At 58.2% G+C, this 21,761-nt stretch overlaps 2 protein-coding genes across 5 annotated transcripts; both read right to left on the reverse strand.

Annotated features, from left to right (window-relative positions):
• Positions 1-8,032: 8,032 nt before the first annotated feature.
• On the reverse strand, positions 8,033-12,496 carry RIN1 (Ras and Rab interactor 1). 3 transcript variants are annotated; one of them, XM_030918969.1, is made up of 10 exons: positions 12,281-12,496; positions 11,942-12,122; positions 11,725-11,839; positions 11,573-11,645; positions 11,370-11,461; positions 10,477-11,214; positions 9,879-9,998; positions 9,487-9,618; positions 9,219-9,370; positions 8,033-8,720 (listed from the first exon to the last, which is right to left on the reverse strand). In XM_030918969.1, the coding sequence occupies exons 1-10, from the start codon at positions 12,364-12,366 to the stop codon at positions 8,244-8,246; spliced, it is 2,166 nt and encodes a 721-aa protein (XP_030774829.1). In that variant the 5' UTR covers positions 12,367-12,496; the 3' UTR covers positions 8,033-8,243. The 3 variants fall into 3 exon arrangements, with proteins under 3 accessions (XP_030774829.1, XP_010364724.2, XP_030774830.1); XM_010366422.2 differs by having other exon boundaries at positions 9,879-10,184; positions 12,281-12,493; XM_030918970.1 differs by having other exon boundaries at positions 9,879-10,184; positions 12,255-12,418.
• Positions 12,497-13,298: 802 nt separating this feature from the next.
• Positions 13,299-21,618, reverse strand: BRMS1 (BRMS1 transcriptional repressor and anoikis regulator). Of its 2 annotated transcripts, XM_010366421.1 has the most exons (10): positions 21,466-21,618; positions 18,593-18,738; positions 17,498-17,588; positions 17,171-17,298; positions 16,932-17,011; positions 16,739-16,835; positions 16,087-16,179; positions 14,690-14,754; positions 14,213-14,252; positions 13,299-13,854 (listed from the first exon to the last, which is right to left on the reverse strand). In XM_010366421.1, exons 2-10 carry the CDS (start codon positions 18,729-18,731, stop codon positions 13,847-13,849), a joined length of 741 nt encoding a protein of 246 aa, XP_010364723.1. In that variant the 5' UTR covers positions 18,732-18,738; positions 21,466-21,618; the 3' UTR covers positions 13,299-13,846. The 2 variants fall into 2 exon arrangements, 1 of the variants encoding a protein (XP_010364723.1); XR_004053718.1 differs by having other exon boundaries at positions 13,300-13,854; positions 14,213-14,754.
• Between the last annotated feature and the right edge of the window lie 143 nt (positions 21,619-21,761).

The raw sequence follows: 21,761 nt of genomic DNA on the forward strand, positions 1-21,761 counted from the left end.
AAATGAGTAAGTGGATGGATGGATAGATGAGTAGGTGGGCAGGCGTGTGGATGAGAAGATTTTGAGATGCATGTTTGGATACAGGGCCGCAGGCAGAAGTGGGAGGTCCTGAGTCGTAACTAGCAGCCACCATGATGAATTACATGCTCAGAACAGCACTCTGCGGCTCTGCAGAAGTGCAGCCCGGGATGACAGGACAACTTAGGCTACCACTGGCAGGGATCAAGTGTGATGCTTCCCCTAGTACCACACAGCCTGTTTTCTGCTGGGTTCTGAGGCCAACATGTCTCCCTGGTTGAGGGTAGGGACAATGTACCTTCCCAACTCAGGAGGCCAGGCTCAGCTCACATTGGGGGTCAGGAAGCTGGGGGTCCCTGCTCTGATCATGACCCATATAAGGGGAACTCATCTGAAGAAGAGCATGAACACAGAAGCCCATGGCCTGAAAAGGAGCCTTGTCTTGCAGCTACTAGGACAGGCAAGAAGCAGATGGTGGATTTGGATGCCATGTGTGGGCCTGTGGGGGTGAGGGTGAGGGCGGCCTGAAGAGGGGCTGGCCCACAGAGGACCCAGTAGAACAGCCAGGGTGGGGTATCGAGTATGATTAGGGGACGCCCCCCAGGCAGGCGTCCTGGACGGCCTTGGCACGCCAGGCCGCTGAGCCAGCACATTGCTTTGTGTACAAATCACCTCCTTTTCTCCTTTTCTTCTGTTCCCATCCCCCACCTCCCTCCACGCCTAAATTCTTCCCAAACCACCCCAGCCTTCAGGCTGTCAGAAGGAAGGGTTGATGTGCGGCGGGTGGGAGGCCCCTGGTCTTGGATGGGCGCTGGGGGGTCCCTCCCACCCAAGACCAGGCACCTACCCCAGGCAGGAGTTTGGGAGGGAAGGGAGCGATTGCAGCCTCCTCCCCCTCCCCAACCTGTGTGCTTCTGGATGGGAGATCCCTGCAGGAAGGGGAGGCAGTGGTGCTGGGGACTGGACCAGGTGGGAGAAATAGGCTTGGGGAAAGGGGGCCCAGGAAAAGTGTGGTCCAGACCAGGTGAGGGTAAAGGATACTGCCAACCGAAAGGGGCTAAGGGTTGGGGGGTGTATTTACCATGGTGAGAGGCCGCGTTCGTGTTCCTGGGTGCTGCATGTATGCATGTGTGTGCGTGTGCATGCATGTGCTTGCAAATGCCTGGGACTGCTGTGAATGCGCAGCTGGGTGATGTGCGGGTGTCCCTGCAAGTCCACACCTGTGCCCACAGCTGTGAGGGAGCAGCATATGGCTGCCCCCAGATTGTCCAACCTGGGCCCAACTGGGACCCCAGTTCCCTCTTCTGCCAGAAGCCTGACCTGAACATCTGGCCACATCTGCCCACAAGAAAGGGAGTCCCAGAGCACGTGTCAGAGCTAGAAGGGCCCAGGCCTCCCGCCCCAGTGTAGGAACAGTCCTTCTCAGGGTCACAGTTTCCTCACCTGTGCAAGGGGTGCCTGTGGAGTGGACACTGTGGTCCCCATGGTGTCTGCCAGAGGCCTACCACTCAGGGCAACCAACTCGTCCAGGTTTGCTGAGCACTTTCTTTGTTTCAGCACTGAAAGTCCCGTGTCCTAGGACACCCCCAGTGCCCCCGCCAATCCCAGGAAATCCAGATGGCTGGTCCCACTTGCCAGTGATGCTTCTCTTTCTACTACATCCTTCCCCCTGCTACCCCTGTCCCTGCCTCCCCCCACCCCATCTCTGGAACCTTCTCTGAAGGTTCTTACTTTCCCTTTTGCTTCCTGTCCTGTGCCCTCTTCCTCCTGCCCCTTACTGTCCCCAGGGTCTCACTCTGTCTCTCTCTGGCTGCAGGGTCTCTTTCTCTCTGCTCCCCTCTCTTCCCTCTCTGTCTCCGGAGTCTCTGTCTCCTCTCCTGCCCAAAGGATCGTCCCCTGGTTGGTTTCTAGGGTCTATCTCTCCATTCTCTGCTCACTTTTGTCTCCCCTCTCCATCTCCGGTGTCTCCCTGTCTCTGTCTCAGGGTCTCGCCACCTTCCCTGGGTGGTCCAGACCTCCCTCTTGTCTCCTGGCACCACACCCCCATGGGGCTGGCTGGGGTGGAAGCCAGGTCTGGGGGCTGTGACCAGGCCGGGAAGGGAAACCCAAGCAGACATGATATTTATGTTAGGACTTCAAAGTGGGGCAGAGGCCGCAGTGGGGGTGGAGGGGTGGAGGGTGGAGGGTGGAGGGAGGGAGGTGCTAGCAAAAGCCAGACTAAGGTCAGCGCCGTCCCCTCCCAGCTGAGGGTCTCCTTGGTGACACACACCAGCCCGTGGGACCCTGAGACTCGGAGTAGGGACAGAATGCACTATTTTCGTGCAGAGTTCCAAGAAAGGCACTTCCTGCACCCCCGCCCTGCCCCCAGCCCCATCCTTTCTTCCTGTCACCCTGCAGCTGGGTCTGGGCGCTGTGGGCCCCACCTCCTCTGAACATCAGCCTGGCCTGGGAGATGGGGGGTCTGGAGGTGGCAGGAGCAGAGGGCTCGATCTCAGCAGGAAAACATCCCTGGCGTGGGGACAGCCTGCGCGTTCCTGGCTCTCTGGCAGAGGCCTCGCCTGGCAGGGCTGTGCGAGGCTGTAGCCCGGTCGGCCCCGACCCAGCCAGGCAGACCCAGCCCTTTGGGGCCTCTGAGCCGTGAGCCTGAGGACCTGAGGGGCCAAAATGGGCCAAGAGGGTCACCCCACCCCTGCCCCCGCCCTTGGCCTAACCCCTGCTAAAGACACCCAGCTGCTGGGACCTGGAAGGCGTGGGGTCAGGGGCCCTGGCCCTGGGTGGGGCGGGTGGGAAGGGCCAATTGTCTCATCCTGTGTCTCAGCTGAGCCCGGAGCCCCTCCCAGGGGCTGCACCCAACAGGCACCCTTCAGGCTGAGCCACCCCTCAGGAAGCCCTCTGCCCCCTGATTCAAGGCTCGCTCTGGACCCAGGACCCTCTGGTCCAAAGTCCACTCAGGCCCCAAATGCCCAAGCCCCTGGGCCAGTGTCTCCTCCAGGGTCCTCCCTAGGCTCTTCCTGTGAATCACTCAGGCTGGAATCTGATGAGCTCAGGCCTCCCCGCCCAGCACTGCCTGTTCTGCCTCCTGCCTGTAGTGGGGTCACCACTCCCCTCATGGGGGTCTTCTCAGCAACCCACATCTCCCACCAGGGTCCAGCACGGGCTGGGGCGGGTGAGTGGTGGTTGAGCAGGCCAGGGCTGGAGTGAGGTAACTCAGGAGAGAGCTTGGACTGCTTCTGTGTGCTCCAAAGTATAAAAGGTCTGTGTGTGTCTCTGTGTGTGTGTCTGTGTGTCTTTGTGAGTGTGTCTCTGTGTGTGTTTGCACTTCCAATGCCTGGAGAGTGGGAAGGGGCAGCCGTGTGCTGTTGTGTCTTGGGAGAGTGTGCACCGTCGCGTCTGAGTGGGGGATGGAGTGTGCCAGTGGCAGTTCTGCACAGGTAGGTCTAGTGCATCATGGGGTCACCATGTGTCTCTCTGTGTCAGCCTGTCCCCATGTGTGTGTGTCTGGGAGTCACACTCTGAACCCAAGAACAAGGGTGCTGAAATATTTCAGTGTTTGCAGATTCAGGGATGTCTGAGGGGGTGGCTGGTCTGTGTCAGGGTGTGTCTGGGAGGAGGGGCGCCAGTGTGTCCCTGTGCCCCATCCCGCAGGAGTGAATGGCTGACAGTGTCAGGGTGTGCCTGTTAATTCTGGGGGTGCCCCAGGGTTGTTGCACATGCCCATGGCTGGCAGGGTATGCACACTGTGTGGGAATGTGGGTCAGACAGTGTCACTGTGTGTTAATTGTGGGTGTGAACATGGGTTGCAAGGCCATGGCAGGGTGCTAGATGCTCTGTGTTGAAGGTGTGGCAGGGTGGGGTGGGTCTCAATGACTGCCTTCTGCTACACCCCTTTCAGGCCACCCAGTAGGCCCCTGGTTCCTGGATCACCATGGCCCACAGAACCAGGGATATGCAGCCCTTCCCTCACCCCCTATTCGCAAGGTCCCAGGGACCCACTGCCGTGCGCTTTCCTCCTAGCACCAGGCCAGCAGCACTGAGTCCCCTGGGTCCTCTGGATGGCCTTCTCAGCGGAGGGGACCCTGCACGTGGCCAGGAATGAGGTGCATTCTGCCCCCTGGTGGCAGCGATGAAGGATGCGCCGCCCTGCACCCCAGGAAAGCGGAGGGACGGTTTAGGCTGCGTCTTCCGGAATCAGTCATTCCACATAGACTCACAAGTGCCAATTCCGGCCCAGGCATTGTTCAAGGCCCTTGAGATTTAGCTGGGAACAAGGCGGCGTTGGCTCTGGCATTCTAGTGAGGGAGACAGACAATAAACTTGCATACAGAATCACCGTGACTTTAGGAGTGATGAGGGGAACATTTCCAAGTAAGGAAATGACCTGGCTGCTCATTAACAGATCCAAACGTCAGAGTTCCAGTATTGCCCTGCAGAGTGGACGCTGGGCCAGGCATGTCACCTCTTGGAGCCTTGGTTTCCTTTTCCATAGGGACAAAGGCTGGGGAAGGGGTGGCACGGAATCCCTAGGATACAGTGGACTTTCAGTTACCGTCCAGATCACACCATGCGAATGGAGAGATGTGACCTGTTTCCCTTTGGCTGGAGCTGGGGGCACTTGGCGCTTGGTCTATAACAGACACTTTTGTTGTTGTTGTTGTTGTTGTTGTTTGATTTTTTGTTGGAGTCTTGCTCTGTCGGCCAGGCTGGAGTGCAGTGGCATGATCTCAGCTTACTGCAACCTCCACCTCCCAGGTTCAAGCGATTTTCCTGTTTCAGCCTCCCAAGTAGCTGGGACTACAGGCACAAGCCACCCTGCCCAGCTGATTTCTGTATTTTTAGTAGAGATGGGGTTTCACCATGTTGGCCAAGATGGTCTTGAACTCCTGACCTCAGGTGATCTGCCTACCTTGGCCTCCCAGAGTGCTAGGATTACAGGCCTGAGCCACCTCACCCTGCCTATAACAGACATTTGATAAATGTGCTGAGTGGACAAATAAATCAGCCCTTCTGCTTTGAAGGACTGCAGAACCTGGTGTCTGAACCCTTTGCCCTGTAACAAGGCACTTTCCCTGAGCAAGTCTGAGTTTTCTCATCTGTAAAATGGGGCTAGTGAGACCGGTCTTACACTGGCCTATCATTGTCTGCCTTCCCTGGAGGCTCTGACCCAGGATCATGACCTTGCTGATGCTGCTGATTTGGCCTGGACCCCTGACCAATCAGTTTTTTTATTTTTTTATTTTTATGTTTTATTTGTTTATTTATTTTTTTTTTGAGACGGAGTCTCGCTCTGTCACCCAGGCTGGAGTGCAGTGGCCGGATCTCAGCTCACTGCAAGCTCCACCTCCTGGGTTTACGCCATTCTCCCACCTCAGCCTCCCGAGTAGCTGGGACTACAGGCGCCCGCCACCTCGCCCGGCTAGTTTTTTGTATTTTTAGTAGAGACGGGGTTTCACCGTGTTAGCCAGGATGGTCTCGATCTCCTGACCTCGTGATCCGCCCGTCTCGGCCTCCCAAAGTGCTGGGATTACAGGCTTGAGCCACCGCGCCCGGCCTTTTTATGTTATTTTTTATTTATTTATTTTTTGAGACGGAGTCTTGCTCTGTTGCCCAGGGTGGAGTGCAGTGGTGTGATCTCGGGTCACTGCAAGCTCCACCTCCCAGGTTCAAGCAATTCTCTTGCCTCAGCCTCCCCAGTAGCTGGGCTACAGGGTAGCTGGGACTACAGGTGCGTGCCACCATGCCTGGCTAATTTTTGTATTTTTAGTACAGATGGGTTTTCACCATGCTGGCCAGGCTGGTCTCGAACTCCTGACCTCAGATGATCCACCCGCCTCAGCCTCCCAAAGTGCTGGGATTACAGGAGTGACCCACCAGGCACAGCCCAGAGTTTCTTGAGAAGAAAAACCACAAGATCCAGGCAGCAGCAGCCCCCTGTGGTGCTCCATCACTGGGGAGGGCAGGGAGGGGGTCAGGTCATGCTGAGCCTGGCAAGGGTGGGAAGGGCTTGCAGAGGCCCCAGAGCCTCATTCCCATGAGACCAGCTGTACATCCGGCCCCTGGGATCCTCTGAGCACCCTCTACAAACATTCCACGTCCTTCCTCTGGGACTGAGCTTGACACATCCTGTGTTTGATTCCCAGAACCCAGCCCTCCCTTACATTCCCCAGGTTTCTGCCTCACTGTCCCTCACTCCTAGTTATCAAACTCCAATCCGTGAACAATATTTATTGAGCGCCTGTGGCATTTGTGCTCAGCATTGGACTGTGCGAGGCACTAGGGGTGAGTGGTGAAACAGGGAGGGAGGACAGAAGAGCTAACGGGACACTTCCTATCAGTGAGAAGCTTGGGAGGGCATGGAAGTGGGAAGAGAAGAGCTGCCGGTGGCCTAGTGACAAATTTGGGAGCCCTGCAACTGGGCTGTATCTGGACTGCTCATCTGAAAGCCAGTGACTGGCTGGGTGCGACAGCTCATGCCTGTAATCCCAGCACTTTGGGAGGCCAAGGTGGGTGGATCATCTAAGGTCAGGAGTTTGAGACCAGCCTGGCCAACATGGGGAAACCCCATCTCTACTAATAATACAAAAATTAGCCAGGTGTGGTGGTGCACATCTGTAGTCCCAGCTACTTGGGAGGCTGAGGCAGAAGAATCATTTGAACCGGGAGGCGGAGGTTGCTGTGAGCCAAGATCACACCACTGCACTCTAACCAGAGCGACAGAGCAAAACTCCATCACAAACAAACAAACAAACAAACAAAACCCAAAAAGCCAATGTCCACAATTTCTACCTCCCAGTTGTCATGTCTGACATGTGGGCTGACGTCTCTCTGTGCTCAGTGCCTGAGGAGAGAGCCTCTGGGGTCGTCCTCCACAGGGGGACAATTCCTTCCTTCCTGAGGATGGCCCACGAGAGGCTGGCCTTACCTAGACCCCAGAACCTAAGGGACCTGGGGGCCAGCAGCCTCAGGTCCCTGCGCTGTCCCCAGGTTGCCTGACGCTGCCAGGGACCCCCTGTGCTGCTACAACCTTGGAGGCGCCCTCACCTCTGGGTGGTCACCCTCTCAGCAGCTTCCCTGGCCATGCACGCCCCCTCGTGGTTGGTCGTTGGCACTTTTCCTTGTTTGGATTTGCTACCTGCTCTGGGCTTCCTTGGGGGCTGCCCCGGCCTTTGTGGGTGACTTAGAATGGAGGGTGGAGTTGGAACCTGATGCCCTGGTTTGCGTGGGGGAGCCTGTAAGGACTTGCTGTATGACATCCTGGGAGTCACTTTCCTGAACCTCAGTGGGCCCAACAAGCCACAGCCAGGTAAAGCTTTTGTGATGGCCAAGAGTTTAGTGCAGAGAGCATGGTTTCTGAGCCCCCTCTCCATTCTGGAAGCTTATCTGCCAGCTGGTGTACCTCCCCAGAGATGCTGGAGGGCCTGGGAGGACTCCAAATCTTGGGGAGAGACTGTAACTTGGGTACTTTCTCCAGGGCCTGATTTCCGGGGGAATAACCTCCTTGAACTAGGCGTCAGCAGGTGGGAGCCCTGTCTGGCAGAGAGTGGACTCCAGGAGAGAGTTAGCAGCCCAGCTCTCTCCTTCCCTTTCTGCCGTGAGCTCTGCTTGTGCAAAATCACCCATTTTGATCACTGGAACACTTCTGGGAACCGAGCAGGGCAGCAATAGTGTCCCCACTTTACAGATGAGAGTACTGAGGCTTGCAGGTGCAGGTCCTTCGGGTGTCCAGGACAGGGGTGGACCCTGAGCCTTTGCTGTTGTTCTGTGGCCTTTCCAAATCCTCCTGACACCTAGGAGCCATTGGAACCTTTTAGGGTCTGGAAGTCTCAGCCTGGTAGGGGCTACTGGGGTGGAGCCCTGACTCAGTCACGCCCATGGGGGGAAGGGTAAAAGGAGCCGAGACCATTGCCCTCCCCATGTCAGAGGTTGGGCATCCGTCAGATTCGCCCCCACTTGGCATACTCCCCATTGCAGGCTGGCTCACTCTCAGCTGAGGGAGAAGAACAAGAGGCAAGGGGCCTTGGGCACACAGTCTGGGGGTCCCCCGAGCCCCCTCATCTTTATTCCAGTTCCTCAGATGTGGCAGTTCCCTCAGCTTCCCTGGAGACAAGTATCAGACAAAGGTGGTGGCAGACACCGGACAGGGCCCTGGGTGGGGCTGCTGGCGCTAAAAGGACTTCTCAGCAGGTGCGACGTCTCCCGCCCCAAACGACTCTTCTGGCCACTTCAAGCTACTCCTCTGCTGCCCGGCTTCCCTCTGTCTCTGGCTCCCCTGGCTGAGCAGGGCCTTCACCCGCTCGACCCTGGCCCCCTTCAGCAGTTGTCTCAGACTCTTCCTGAGTGTCCCTGGGGCTGGCTTTGACCCCAGCTTCCTCATCTCCCTGGCACCCTTGCTCCTCCCCTCTGCTCCTTGCCTCTGACTGCCCTCTGCCCTCCTCTTCTGTCGCAGCCTCCTGGGTCTCAGGCCACTCTGCCCGGCGGTAGACAAGGTAGCCAGTGGTGGGCAGCCTGTGGGCCAGGGCTCCAGGGGGCAGGCGGTGGTAGCCCTGGTCCTTGTATAGGAAGAGGCCAAAAGTGTTGGGCTGCGTCACTCGGAACTTGGTGGCACAGAGCTGGTTCAGGGTGGCGATCGAGGCCTCTGGGGGCACGGCCAGGGTCTTGGAGGTGCAGCCACTGCTGGGATCCTGATAGGCTACTCGGAGGAGGTGCTATGCAGGAGGAGAAGCAAAAACAAGTACTCAGCCCTGACTGGCATGCATCTGGCTCCAAAGCTGAGGGACCAGTGTGGGCTATGCAGGGACAGGGTGGGGAGGTGGAAATTCAGTGGCAGAACCAAGTGGCAAAAGCTCTGTGAGCTCCAGGGGTCGGCTTGTGGGCCACAGCTGAAGGTGCAGGACAGCCCAGTGGGGAGATCACAAGCCTGAGACGCTTTGATAGTGCACACTTTGTGCTCCAAGCACTCGCCTGTATTAACTCATTTAATCTTCACCTCAACTCCAGGAGGTAGGTCCTATTACTACATTGTACTGATGAGAAAACTGAGGCACAAAGTCGTTAAGTAACTTGCCCAAGTCCCTACAACCCAGTGGCAGAGCCGGGATTAGAACCTAGGATCTGGCTACAGAGTCTGGACTCCTCACCAAGGACAGGAAAGTGAAAGGCGGGGACGGTGTCTGGCTCTGAGGACACAGTGGAGGGCCTGTTACCTGGAAGCAGTGGGTGGCAGGCAGGCGGCGCTGCTCCCAGAGGCTGAGGGAGCGCCGTAGCTCCTGCGAGGGACTCAGTGGGAGGGTGTGGGTGTGACCCAGGCCACTCAGCAGGGCCAGGCTGGCAGACAGGCTGGTCAGGTAGTAGCCACCTGGGACACAGGGCAGAAGAACATGGCTCAGGCTGGGTGTGGGGCACCCATCCCCTCTCCCCTTCCCTGCTTATTCAGGGCCCACCCAGGCAGGGAAGTGGGTGGGGGTCCCTCACCCTCTCCGGTGAGCAGGCTGGGCTCCAGCAGCTCTGACATGTACTCGGCCTCCAGCAGCAGCTCAGGAAGGTCACAGTGGGCCAAGACGAGGCTCAGCAGAGGCAGGAACTCGTCGGCACCCGCGTCCTCCCCTGTGGGGACATGGTGAGAGGAATAAGCTTCAGGTGCAGTCCTTGCTTTAGGCAGTGACCCCTCCCCATGGCCTAGGAACCATGGCGGGGCTTCGGAGAGGACACACTGCTCTCTAGGCCTCAGTTTCTCGATCTGCAAGATGGGAGGGTGGGCTCATTCTCTCCCGCAGGGCCATTCCAGGGTCCTGGGGACCTGTCGCTGGGAGTCCCGCCTCCGACTCAGAGGGGCAGGGCAGGGTGAGGTGGTGGCAGAGACATACCCTCCTGGGTCCTCAGGGCCATGTAGAGCAGCTTGCAGGCCTGCAGGAGCCGCTTGACCTGGGCGCTGGGTGAGTAGGTGCGGAGCAGCTGCAGCAGCTTCTGGCGCACCTGCTCCATCTCTACTGGGGAGGGCAGGCTCAGGTGGGACCCAAAGGCTCCGGGACCTTGGGCCCGGGCCAGGCGGAGGCCCTCAGCTAGGCGGCCCAGGGAGCCATCTGCGGCAAGCCGGCGCCGCGCGCGGGCTGCCAGGATGGGCCGGAGAGGCTTGAGCACAGAGCGATGCAATGACTTCTCCAGGACATGTTCTGCCGGAGGAGGGGCAGGGAGGGGTCAGGGGAAGACCGGGGAGATGGGGGGCAGAGGCCAGGGGAGAAGGGAGCAGGGGTAGAATCGGGGAGGAGAGGCAAGGAAAGCAGGAGGAGGTAGCCTGGGTGAGACAGAAGAGTTTGGGGAGAGAGGGGATGGAACTCTCTCGAACAGTGGTAAGATAGGGTGGGTTTGTAAAGCAGCAGAACAGAATCAGACAGGCTGGCGCTGTGGAGGGGAGCAGAGGGTCGGATGGGGCAGTGCTGGAGCTATGGAGAGACAGAGCCTCACCCAGCCTTTTAGGCGGCAGCAGCTTCTCAGGGCCCAGCTCCACGCTCAGCATGGCCCGGGCCCGGCTCAGCGCCTGACGGATGCCCTGCAGCTCCTGGGGCTCAGGCCTGGCCCGCACCTGGGTCAGTAGGTCCTGCACCAGCTGGCCTGCGGCTGTGTGTCGGTCCTGCATCAGTGCCGCTGCGGCCTGGCCCACCTGCCGCTCCGGCGCCAGTAGGGAGCAGAAGGCGGCACTCATGGACCGAAGCAGAGGCCGCCGGCGGCCCAGGTGGGGTGAGGTCGCTGGGCTCCCCCGGGACCCTGGTGCCCCCTCCTCCTCGGAGCTGCTGGGGGAGCCGCAGTCCACCTCCTGGAGGGAGGGCATAGGCGGAAGGCTAGGGTCACCGCCTGCTGGCACGCGGTACCCCACTGAACTCTCCCTCCGCAGCAGTTGGCAAGGGGGCAGCCGCTCTGTCTGGCTGGGGACTGCCCCTGGCAGCACAGGGACGGGGGGAGGCGGCACGGCGGGTGGAGACAGGGGGCTGGAAGTCTCTGTGGACACGCGCACTTTGAAGCTTCTCTTGAATTTCTCCCGCTTGGTGGGCCCCAGGTCCCCTGGGAACAGGGGGTTGAAGAAGCACAAGGCGGCTCCGGTGCCCTGGTCCAGCTCTTGAGGGGACCGGGCCTTCAGCTGGGGCAACACTGGGCCTCCAGCCGGGCCCCGCTGAGCCTTGATGTTGAGGGAGGAGCTCCAGAACTCTAGGGAACAAGAAACCAACTGGGGCCTCCAGGATTGGTTAGGGGAAGTTTCCCAACCAAGGAAAGGCATGGGCTTCGGGCAGTGTGCTGCGAGCCTTCCCTTCCTCTCAGCCTCAGCTTTTTCATCTGTGCAATGGGTGGCAAGGAGCTCTTACCAATGCCCAGATGGGAGATGGCCTCCAGCTCTTTGTGGGTGGCTGCACGGTGGATGGCTCTGGGGAGCTGCAGCGGGAGGAGAAGGATGTCCCTGAGGCCAGAGAGGGGAGCAGAAGGGAGTGAGGGCCGAAGGGGGTGGGGAGGATGGGCTGTCCCAAGGAGCAGGGCCCGTGGACACCAGGCACCCTGAAGGCAGACTCACCGGGTGTGGCAGTAGGCACAGATGAGCTGGACTAGGTCTGGGAACATGAGCTCCGAGCCCTCCAAGGAGACGCCTAAGAGAGGAGGGAAGTGAGGTGCTTCTCTGGGGAACCTCCCTGCTTCCAGCCCCTTCCTGCCAGGCCAGCCCCTCACCGCCAGGGCTCTCCAGGATGTAGTGGCTGGAGACGAAGGAGGGGCCGCTGGCTTCGGGCAGTCGCATGCACAGGGCCTGGCACTGTCGGGTGTTAGATTTCCGCACGAGGAACGTCTGCAAGTGGATAGAGCTCAGGCAGCTCAGGACCTTGGCGTCCCACCCTTCTCCCTCCCACCCCTGGCTGGCCAGTCCCTGGAGGTCGGGGGCAAGACTCACCCCCGGGGGCTCAGTCCTCAGCACGTGCAGTGCCGCCGCTGCGTTGGCTTGCAGCTGCAGCCACACAGGCCGGGTGAGCAGCAGGCGCTCCCGCAGGCTCACAATGCGCCCCGGCCGCTGTGGTCCGCCTGCCTGCCCGCCGCTGGCATTGGGCACGTCATACAGTGGGTCCTGGGCTGGCCTGGGGGCGGGCACCCAGATCTGAGCAGGGAGCCAGGGGCTGGGACCCTTGCTCTCCTCTTCCCCCCTCCCAGGTTTCCCACCTTCTCTGTCCCCGGATAGGCCCTCTTCTCGCAGCCCCTCCCTGCCCCACCTGGCTGCCCTGCCAACTTCACTAACTTTTCTGTCTCCAGGTGCCCAGGAGTGAAGCTGGATGGGCTGGGGGCTCCAGGAGGGCCCATGCCTGACTCTCCAGGGCTTTCCATGGCTGGGAGCTCCTTCGGCTTCAGGAAGAGAATCCAACCCCAAGGCAAGGCACGCACATACCCAGTGAGTAACACTTCCTGAGGGCGGTCCGCCTGTCACACCCGCCTGTTAACTCTTGTGTGTCCACCCCGCCGGGCCAGTGCCTGCCTCCTCTGTTCTGGACCCTGCTTCGGGGGTCAGGGATCCCCTCCATGCTAGCCTTGCCCTGAGGGCCCCGGCTGGGGGGTGCCACCTTCACACAGGGCCTCCTGCAGCCTCGCCAGCTCTTCAAATTGCACAGGTGGGCGGGAAGTGGTTAAACGGCCCGACTCAGTCCCCGCAGGCCCCAGCCACACTCTGGGGGCACCTCTGGGTCTGTGGTCAGTTGCTCATCTGCCCCTGGCCTCAGGTCAGCCTTGTGGGAGAGCACCCTCTACTGTCCAGAGATGACTCATTCCTGAACATGGGTTTTAGGATTTTAGGTTGCCATGGAGAAAATATGCCACATCTCCATGGAAACCAACCTATTTGCTTAACTGAGGTTCTGGGGGTGGTTCTGACACTCAGCACTAACCAGGGGGAGTCTGGCTGTGAGGTCGTTAGCACATGGCGCTGCTGCCGGCTGCCTCCTACGCACGCAGGCTCTGCCAGCCTGCCTTGCCAATCTGCCAGGCAACTGGGACAGGTGCAGACATGACCCAGGCTCCAAGCACACGCACCCATCCTCCCCACCCGAGGCACTCCGTTGGCACCATATGTTCTCTGCCCAGTGCCGGGCAGCCCAGCGCCCACCTCCCCCTCCCCAGTCTGGCCCCACGCACAGTGCTCCAGCCTCTGCTGGGTAGTGCGAGGAGTGGCAATCTGCAGGTACCCCAGAAGTCAGCCTGGTTCAGATGCTCCCCCCAGAATCCCTGATTCTCTTGCAACGTAAATCACACATACACAGGGCACGCCAGAATCCCAGGAAAGGTTTTAATTCTAGTCCTTGAAATCTGAGAGGCAGACACCAAGAACTGCCCTGAGAAAACGTGGGGGGCCTGGCATCTTGCCTCCAGCTCCAGCCAGGGTGGACAGCCCCCCTAGATATCACGTCTGACTCAGAGTTCCTGCACAGTGGGGCCTGGCTACCTGGCCCTGAGGCCGGAGAGCCTGCATTCAAGGTCAGCAAGAGGATGTGGCTTTGACTTCGGCTGTCTTCTCTGTCAGGGGAGCCTCAAGAGGCGGATCTTCAGGAGCGGGAGGTGGCAGGCGGCTCAGGGATGGAGACAGCAGCCTTGCCTGGCCAGGTCGGCTCCACAGCCACAGCTGTGCAGGCCTCGAGGAGGGCAGAGGAGGAGTCCAGGCCAGTGCCAGCAGAGTGGGAGGGCCCAGCAGCACCACAGGAGCCTGGCTGGGCAGACCCTGAGGGGCCTGTGGGTCTGCCTGTCTGCAGCAGGAAGATGAGAATCCTGGGTGCGGTGCCAGCTGCTCTGAGGGTCCCCCTGGCTCTGAACAGCAGGGTCACGGTCCTGTGCGTATGTGGGAAGGAGAAAACTGTCACCAGTGAGGAAGCTGAAAGGAGGGGGTCAGCCACTTACTGAGGGGAGTGATTTTGGGCTGGCCCAGGACAGGCCTCCTGGGCAGCTCCATGGCCCTCCCTGACCCCTCCTGAGTGGGAGCTCCATCAACCCAGGCTTCCTCAGCCCCATCCTGGTTCCTGCTCCTCAAATTCCCACAAGCCCCTCAAATCTAGACCATCCTAACTTTCTGGGGCCACTGATTCTGACACAGCCCCAGCCTCTCTCTGGGCTCCTTCCTGGAGGCTGAGCTGAGGGAAGGTGATGGCAAGGTGGGCAGGGGAGGCTGCACAACAGCCATGGTTCTTACCGTCCGATTTTCTCTTCTGGGGGGACACAGCTGCCCTAGCCTGGGTGGATGAGAAGAAAAGCCCCCCTGAGAGCCCACCTACAGCTTGGCAATCCCTGCCCCACCCCCCACCTCTGTGGCGTGTGGGCTGCTGCCTTAGTGCTATGCCCCCAGGGCTGGGAACATAGGTCCCCCCAAGCCAGAGCTCCCATGCTCCTGACCGCTGGCCAGCTCAGCCGCTCTCCCGCCTCCCCGCCCCCCTCCCACCCCATCAAAACCTGCCCTGGAACAGGAAGGGGCTGACACAGACTAGAAATCCCTTCTCCCAGGGCCGCCTTGAGCAAGAGGACTTGTGAGCCAACTGCGATCCAGGGACCCTGGGCTGAAGATGGGGGAGCCTTGGTGAGCAGAGAACTCCCAGGCCTGCAGATGGCAGAGCTGCTGCCAGGGTGGGGGGCCCTGAGGTGGGGCAGGGCACATGGGCAGCAGTGGCCCCACCTTTTTGATGGCTGTCCAGTCCTCCAGGATGTCGATCTCTTGAAGCATGTACACGATGTATGGGCCTGTGGTGGGGGTCAAGGAAGCCCAGTGGAGGCGGCAGGTGACGAGGGCAGGGCCACCCACCTGACATTCAGGAGTGGGGGTACAGCAGACACTATGAAGTGGGAGCTGAGGATCTGGGTCCGAGCTCAGGTTCCACCTCCTACCTCTTCGACCCCCAGTTCCAGGGTCCTCCTGGAACCAAGTCCATGGAGGACACCAAGTGTTGTTCACCATCCCTTGCTCATCCTCACCTCATCTTGAGGTCAGCTGGCTGAGGCCCATCCCATCTCACCCTGCAGCACTGGCCATGACCCGGCCCCTTCCCTGATCCAAAGACAGACGCAGGGCTTCTCCCTTCAGAGACAACTCCCCTTCCCCACAGTGCTCCCTACCTGATGTCTCCATGCCTTCACCTCCCATTTGCTCAAGTCACGGCCTTCCAGATTCTTCCCTCCCTGCCTGGGCCTGCTCTCCAGCACCAAGTAGCCATAATGACTAAGGCTGGCTGCTGCAGGAATGCCCTCAGGGGCGCAGGAGGACTCAGCTCTGCCAGGACAGATGAAAGCACAGCAGGCCCTGGACTAAGCTTAAGCTAACCCTGCCTAGGGAGGGGCGGAGGCAGCTGGTGCCCTCTGGGATGTGGGCACCCTACGGTAGGGCACCAGAGCACACAGGAGAGTGAAGCCATAGGCACTGGGGTAAGACCGGAGAGGCCTCACAGAGGAGGTAACGTTTGAGATGAGCCCTGGACAGTCGGGACAGGCAGGACTTCCAAGAGGGTGGGATATGAGCAAAGGCTCCCCAGGGAAAGCTGGGGACCCGCTCAGACAACCCCAGGAGATGGAAAGGCCTCAAAGGCCAAACCTCACTCAGGCTCGAGTGCAGTGGCACATCATGGCTCGCTGCAGCCTTGATCTCTCAGGCTCAAGCAATTCTCTTGCCTCAGCGTTCAGAGTAGCTGGGACTATAGGTGCACACCGCCACGCCTGGCTAATTTTTGCTATTTTTTCTAGAGACGGGTTTCACCATGTTGCCCAAGGTGGTCTCGAAATGAACTCCTGGGCTCAAGCAATCTACCTGCCTTGGCCTCCCAAAGTGCTGGGACTATAGATGTGAGCCACTGAGCTTAGCCCGTTTCTATTTTCCTAGGGTCCACATAGCCCAGAGAGACCCAGGACCCTGTAAGAAATTGCTGACAGCTGGATTTGCCTGGACATGGTCACATGACACCAAGCAACCACAAGTGCATCTAGTGCGACTGTCCTCAATGTCCCCTCCAAACCCCTCCCCCACGTCTGGAGGTGACCCTAACATCCTGCCAACCTTTTAGGCCACCTTGGGTGAAAGGATACCAGAAACCAGAGGTGCCTTCTTCCTCTTGCTGGGCGGCAGGGAGTCCCAAGACCTGGAGCTGCCTCTGGCGTGCAGTTTGTCGTCCCACCATTCTGCCCCCAGACCCAGAGTTAGAATTGGGGTGCTGGCCCACAAGACACTCCCTCTTCTGTAGCCTCTGCCCCCACCATGGGCCACCCTGGCCTCATATCCCCTGCCCCATCACAGCCCTGGGCTTGGGGTAGGAAGCCCCTTAGGGCTGTTCAGGTCCTGCCCACACAGCTGCACAGCCCTGCGAAGAGGCCGCTGCACTTGTGAGCCTCATCTCTTTAGTGGACAGTGGGATGATGACAATTCCTGCTACCCAGGACTCCACATGAACACAGGTACTATGAACATGGAGGGGACTAGAGCTATTGCATGGGACTGCATGTCACACTGATACCTGTTTTGGAAAGAGCAGGGGCAGAAGAGGGCAGGGAGACCCACTCTGCCTGAGCCCCCACTGTGTGCCAGGCCCTTTCCAGGCCTGGTTTCCTTCAGTCCTCACACTGACCCCAAGAGCCAGGTCCTCTGACTGTCCCCTTGACTTCAGGACATCTGAAGTCCAGAAAGGGGTGGGTGTTGACAGAGCCAAGCCCAGGGCCGGGGTGCCCGGGCTCTCGCGCTCACCGGAGCTGAGGTCCAGGCTCTGGCGGTCCTCCTCCAGCCTCTGGATCCGCTCCTGCAGCTCCCCCTGCAGCGTGTCATACAGCAGTAGCTTCTCACTCTGGAAGAGGGGGCAATAGCTCAGCAGGATGGATGGGGTGAGGTCACTTCAGGCCTTGTGCCCCGCCTTGTCCCCAGTGTACCCAATCAGACCCACCTCCAGGTGCTGTTTGGCTCCCTGCAGCTCACATTCGTACTTATTCCTGATCACATCCAGACAGAAGCCCTTGTAGATCCCTGCAGAGAAAGGGAGGAGGGGCCCTGCTTGGCTGGGGAGCCTGGTGTCCACACAGGAGGGCTGAAAGCAAAGGGTGAGGCCAGGGAGGAACGAGAGAGGAAGGGGACAGGGTGCCATGGGTTCTGGGAGGGGAAAAAGGCACAGAACCACCCACAGACCTGCCACCTGAATGCGAATCTTGAGGCTCTGCTGCAGCCCCCCAAGGGGCTCCGTGTATTCAGGGGCTCTCTCAGCCCCCACTTCCTCCAGCCGCAACCGCAGCTGACTCAGTCGTTCCCTGAACAACCTGGGTGGTAAAAAGGCAGCCGTGCACCCATTTGTTCACCTATCGCTCTTGGGCAAACACGTACCCAGCACCCATTCCACAGCAAGCCCTGTGTTAGGTGTGCACTTCCTGGGCACCAACCACGCCTGCCCAGTACCAGGCCCACCACCTCCTCATCCCAGCTCCTCACAGACCCAGCCCAAGGTGTCCCCACACTCACTTCTCCTTTAGCTCCGAGAACTGCTTCTCTAGGTCCAGCATCTCACTGACACACTCGCTGCGGCGCCGCTCATAGTCCTCATCATCCATCTCTGGGACAAGAGGCCAGTAAGGGCTAGCTCTGAGGAGGGGTGGTGGGTACCCACATGTGTGCATGTGCGTCCTTCCTGTGTGTGTGTGCATGAGTGCTTGTGTGTAGAGGCTGTGTGTGCATGCATGCTTGTGTGAAGGGGCTGTGTGTGTTTGCATGCGTGCTTGTGTGTAGGGGCTGTGTGTGCATGCATGCTTGTGTGAAGGGGCTGTGTGTGTGTGCATGAGTGCTTGTGTGTAGGGGCTGTGTGTGCATGCATGCTTGTGTGAAGGGGCTGTGTGTGTTTGCATGCGTGCTTGTGTGTAGAGGCTGTGTGTGTGTGCCTGCTTGTGTGTAGGGGCTGTGTGTGTATGCATGTGTGCTTGTGTGTAGAGGCTGTGTGTGCATGCGTGCTCGTGTGTAGAGGCTGTGTGTGCATGCATGCTTGTGTGTAGGGGCTGTGTGTGTACATGTGTGCTTGTGTGTAGAGGCTGTGTGTGCATGCGTGCTTGTGTATAGAGGCTGTGTGTGTGTGTATGCGTGCTTGTGTGAAGGGGCTGTGTGTGTGTGCGTGTGTGCTCGTGTGTAGAGGCTGTGTGTGTATGCATGCTTGTGTGAAGGGGCTGTGTGTGTGCATGTGTGCTTGTGTGTAGAGGCTGTGTGTGTGTGCATGCGTGCTCATGTGTAGAGGCTGTGTGTGTGTGTATGCGTGCTTGTGTGAAGGGGCTGTGTGTGTGCATGTGTGCTTGTGTGTAGAGGCTGTGTGTGTGCGTGCTTGTGTGTAGAGGCTGTGTATGTGTGCGTGCGTGCTTGTGTGTAGGGACTGTGTGTGCGTGTGCATGTGCTTGTGTGTAGGGGCTGTGTGTGCATATGCATGCTTGTGTGTAGAGGCTGCGTGTGCGCGCTTGTGTGCAGGGGCTGTGTGTGAGTATACTTGTGTGTAGGGGCTCTATGTGCATGTATGTGCATGCTTGTGTGGGGGGGCTGTGTGTGTGTGTGTGTGTGTGTGTTTGTGTAGGGGCTCACCGGAGCTCTCCTCTTCTGACTCTGTCTGGCTGCCGCTCCGCTCCTCCTCACTCTCTTCCTCCTCTCCATTCATCTCAGTGGCGGAATCACCCTCTGCTTCCATCTCTCCTGTGTCTTTGCCTGGAGGCTGGACGGGCATCCGGACTCTGGGAGAAGGAATGGAGCTATCACTTACGGCTGCCCACAGCTCAGAGGGGGAAAGAGGCAGCAGGAAGCTGAACCCAACCTGATCCCAGATGGGGAAAGCCAGGGAAGTGACTGGCCTGGCCACACCTTGAGCACATACTGGGTGACAAGGGTGCAAATGGCCGTCTGCACCTCTCACAGAAGCCTGGGAGCTGTGGAAATGCTCCTGCTCTTGGATGTCACTGGTGATCCTAATCCTGGGAATATTGGCCAAGGCTGTGATCCACAGAAAGGAAAGGCCCAGGGGGCACTCTCCACTGCCTATGGACTGGACCTAAATTTCTTTTTGAGACGGAGTCTCACTCTGTTGCCAGGCTGGAGTGCAGTGGCACGATGTCGGCTCACTGCAACCTCTGCCTCCCGGGTTCAAGCAATTCTCTTGCCTCAGCCTCCCGAGTAGCTGGGACTACAGGCGCCCGCCACCACACCCGAACTGGACTTAAATTCCTAACTGGGGCTTTCAAGGTCTTTCCCAGACTGGACTTGACCTACCGGTCCAGCAACTTCATCCCACCATATAATGGCTAGTGCCTGCACTTCCACCTTCTGCCCTCTGCCTCAGCTGTTCCTTCTGCCTATAATGCCCTCGGCTTCTCTTCCAGATAACGCTACAATCTCCTTGTCTTTCATTGTGCTCTGGGTCAAATCCCATCTCCTTCTGCCTCCTCTTGGACCACAGGTCATCAGTTGGACCACAGGTCTCTTTTCTGTGTCTTCAGCTTCTCCCTCTTAGCAACCTCCTTCCCATGAAACTTTAGATGTGCCTGGGTATTTTCTAGCATTAACAAAACACAGAAACACAAAACCTCACCCATTCCACCTGACTGCTCCATTTGCCACTTCACAGTTACGCTTTTCAAGGTCTCATGAACACTGGCTGTTCCTACTTTGACCTCCCAGTCGTTCAATGTCATCAATCTCAGCTGAAACTGATCCCGTAGCATTAACCAATGACTTCCTTGTGGCTAATGCCAATATTTTTCAGTGCTTATTTTAATTGTCTGCTCGGCAACAGTGAACACTGGTAAGCATTCCTTCTTTTACTGACTCATCTAACATGTATTGAACATCTAACATATACTAGGTACTGTCAGACGCTATGGTATGCAGGGGCCCCAACTGTGACTGTCTTTGACCTCACCGAGTTTACAAGTTCCTGGGAGAGAGGAGCAAAGGAGCACACTATAACCATGGTATGAGGAGAGTTAAGACCAGGGGCATAAGGGAGGAGTATATAACCAGGACCTGGAGCCCGATGCAGCAGGGAGGCTTCCAAAGATGGACCAGCTGGGTGAGCTGCACTTATTGAGGGAACATTCCAGGTAGAGTTAGTAGCAAAGACCCAGAAATAAGAGAAGGAAAGCAGCTGGGGGCACATGGATCTAAGTCTCAGTGAGAAATCTGAGCTGTAGAGATTTGGTCGTCAGCATACAGCAAGTTCTTCATGCCACAGGAGACGGTGCGACTAGCAAGGGAGAATGTGTGCAATCAGAAGACGCCCATAATGGAACTCCCAGGGTTACCAAAGCGGCAGATGAGGAGACCCCTACAAAGGAGGAGGCAAAACCCGAAGTCGTGGAGAAAGAGAATTTCAGAAGAAAGCCAAGTACTGCCAAGTAGTAATTGTACTGATAGTGCCAAGTACTGCCAAGAGATCACCTAAGAGGAAGAAAACAGTCCTCTCAGCAGATAATCTCTCAGCCCCCTGCAAGATTCTATTTTATTGTGTTCTTCCAACTTCTCTGGACACTGCTTGTAGTCCTTTAGAACACTGCAGACGGCACTCCCTCCAGGAAGCTTTGTATCTATTTGCCTATTCTCATGTCTGTTCCCCCAATCAGTCTATGAGCCTCACTAGGGCAGGGGCTGCACACGTACCTTATTTACCTAGCACAGTACTGGTTCACTTGATGACTGGAGGATTTGCAAATACAAATTTAACAACAACAACAAAATTTTGTGAGGCAGACATTAGCTTTTACTTTTCGGTAGTCCCAGGTCCCTGTGATGGTAGCAAACTTTCCTTGACACCAATTCAAGTTGTGTATAATAGGCCTGGCCTAGGTGAGCGTTTAGTCATATTCCTCAACAATTTCACTAATGATCTGCACCTGACTTGAAAAGCTCGGTTCTCTAAACCAGCTTCATCTTTCCCGTTATCAAGCCTCAATTCCCAACACTTGCAATGCCTCTTCACTGTTAGTATATTCACTTTGTAAGACGCAGCTTAAGTCTATCTCTTCCAGAAACCTTTCTCTCCTCCAGGTGGTTCTGATTGTAAGTGAGTTAAGTCACAGTCTTCCCATCTTACCCCGGGTGCAAAAAGCGGATAACCATTCCTGCTCTGAGTGTTGAGGAGCTCGCAGGTGGTAAGGGATGGAAAAGCACATTGTAAAACGCTGTACACAAGCAATTTAGCTTTTCAGAATGGCAGCTCCTCCGGGACACGCCCCTAGGGAAGGCAGACCCTCCCCATTCTCGCAGAGGTCAACCCAGCTTCTCCGCGGTGCTCAGGGGGCCTCCCGCTCGCTTCTAGATGCGCGGGAGCCGGCCGGAACATCGCTGGCTCGCCCGCCACGCCATCAGCCCAGTTAAATCTCTGCTTCGGCCTCGGAGGAGGAGATTGTGCCGGCCCTGCTCGACTAACCGGAGAGGCCGAACCAAAAGCCATGCATCGCGATACGCACCGCGGGGACTGGGGCCTCTGGCCTCAAGACCGAGATTCCCTGAGAGGTGCCCGTGGTTGCCGGTACCGGCAGCAGCGCCGGTCTCCCGTAGGCGCTGCGCGGCTCCCTTTTCTCCGGGAGGCAGAGCCTATCCGTGCTTCCGTGTGCGTCATCAGGAGGCGACCGTCGGGGGTGCTCACAATTGGACAGTTTGGTCTCGAGGCATGCTGGGATACCGCGGACCGGTCTCCATAGTAACTGGCCGACATTCGCGCAGGCCTTTGGCCTGCAGGAAAGGCCCTGCTGTTTCAGTGCTT

The sequence above is a fragment of the Rhinopithecus roxellana genome, chromosome 15 (assembly GCF_007565055.1).
Source record: "Rhinopithecus roxellana isolate Shanxi Qingling chromosome 15, ASM756505v1, whole genome shotgun sequence".
Classification (NCBI taxonomy): domain Eukaryota; kingdom Metazoa; phylum Chordata; class Mammalia; order Primates; family Cercopithecidae; genus Rhinopithecus; species Rhinopithecus roxellana.

Coding starts and splice junctions, on each gene's coding strand:
- RIN1 (XM_010366422.2), bottom strand. CDS start 12,366: ATGGAAAGCCCTGGAGAGTCAGGCATGGGCCCTCCTGGAGCCCCCAGC. Junction 11,646..11,724: donor CATCCTGGAGAGCCCTGGCG/GTGAGGGGCTGG, acceptor CTCCTCTCTTAG/GCGTCTCCTTGGAGGGCTCG. Junction 8,721..9,218: donor CTGCCACCCACTGCTTCCAG/GTAACAGGCCCT, acceptor CCTCCTGCATAG/CACCTCCTCCGAGTAGCCTA.
- BRMS1 (XM_010366421.1), bottom strand. CDS start 18,731: ATGCCCGTCCAGCCTCCAGGCAAAGACACAGGAGAGATGGAAGCAGAG. Junction 14,755..16,086: donor GAAGGCACCTCTGGTTTCTG/GTATCCTTTCAC, acceptor CCCCCACCACAG/GCCCATACATCGTGTACATG. Junction 14,253..14,689: donor ACTGGACAGCCATCAAAAAG/GTGGGGCCACTG, acceptor TCATCCACCCAG/GCTAGGGCAGCTGTGTCCCC.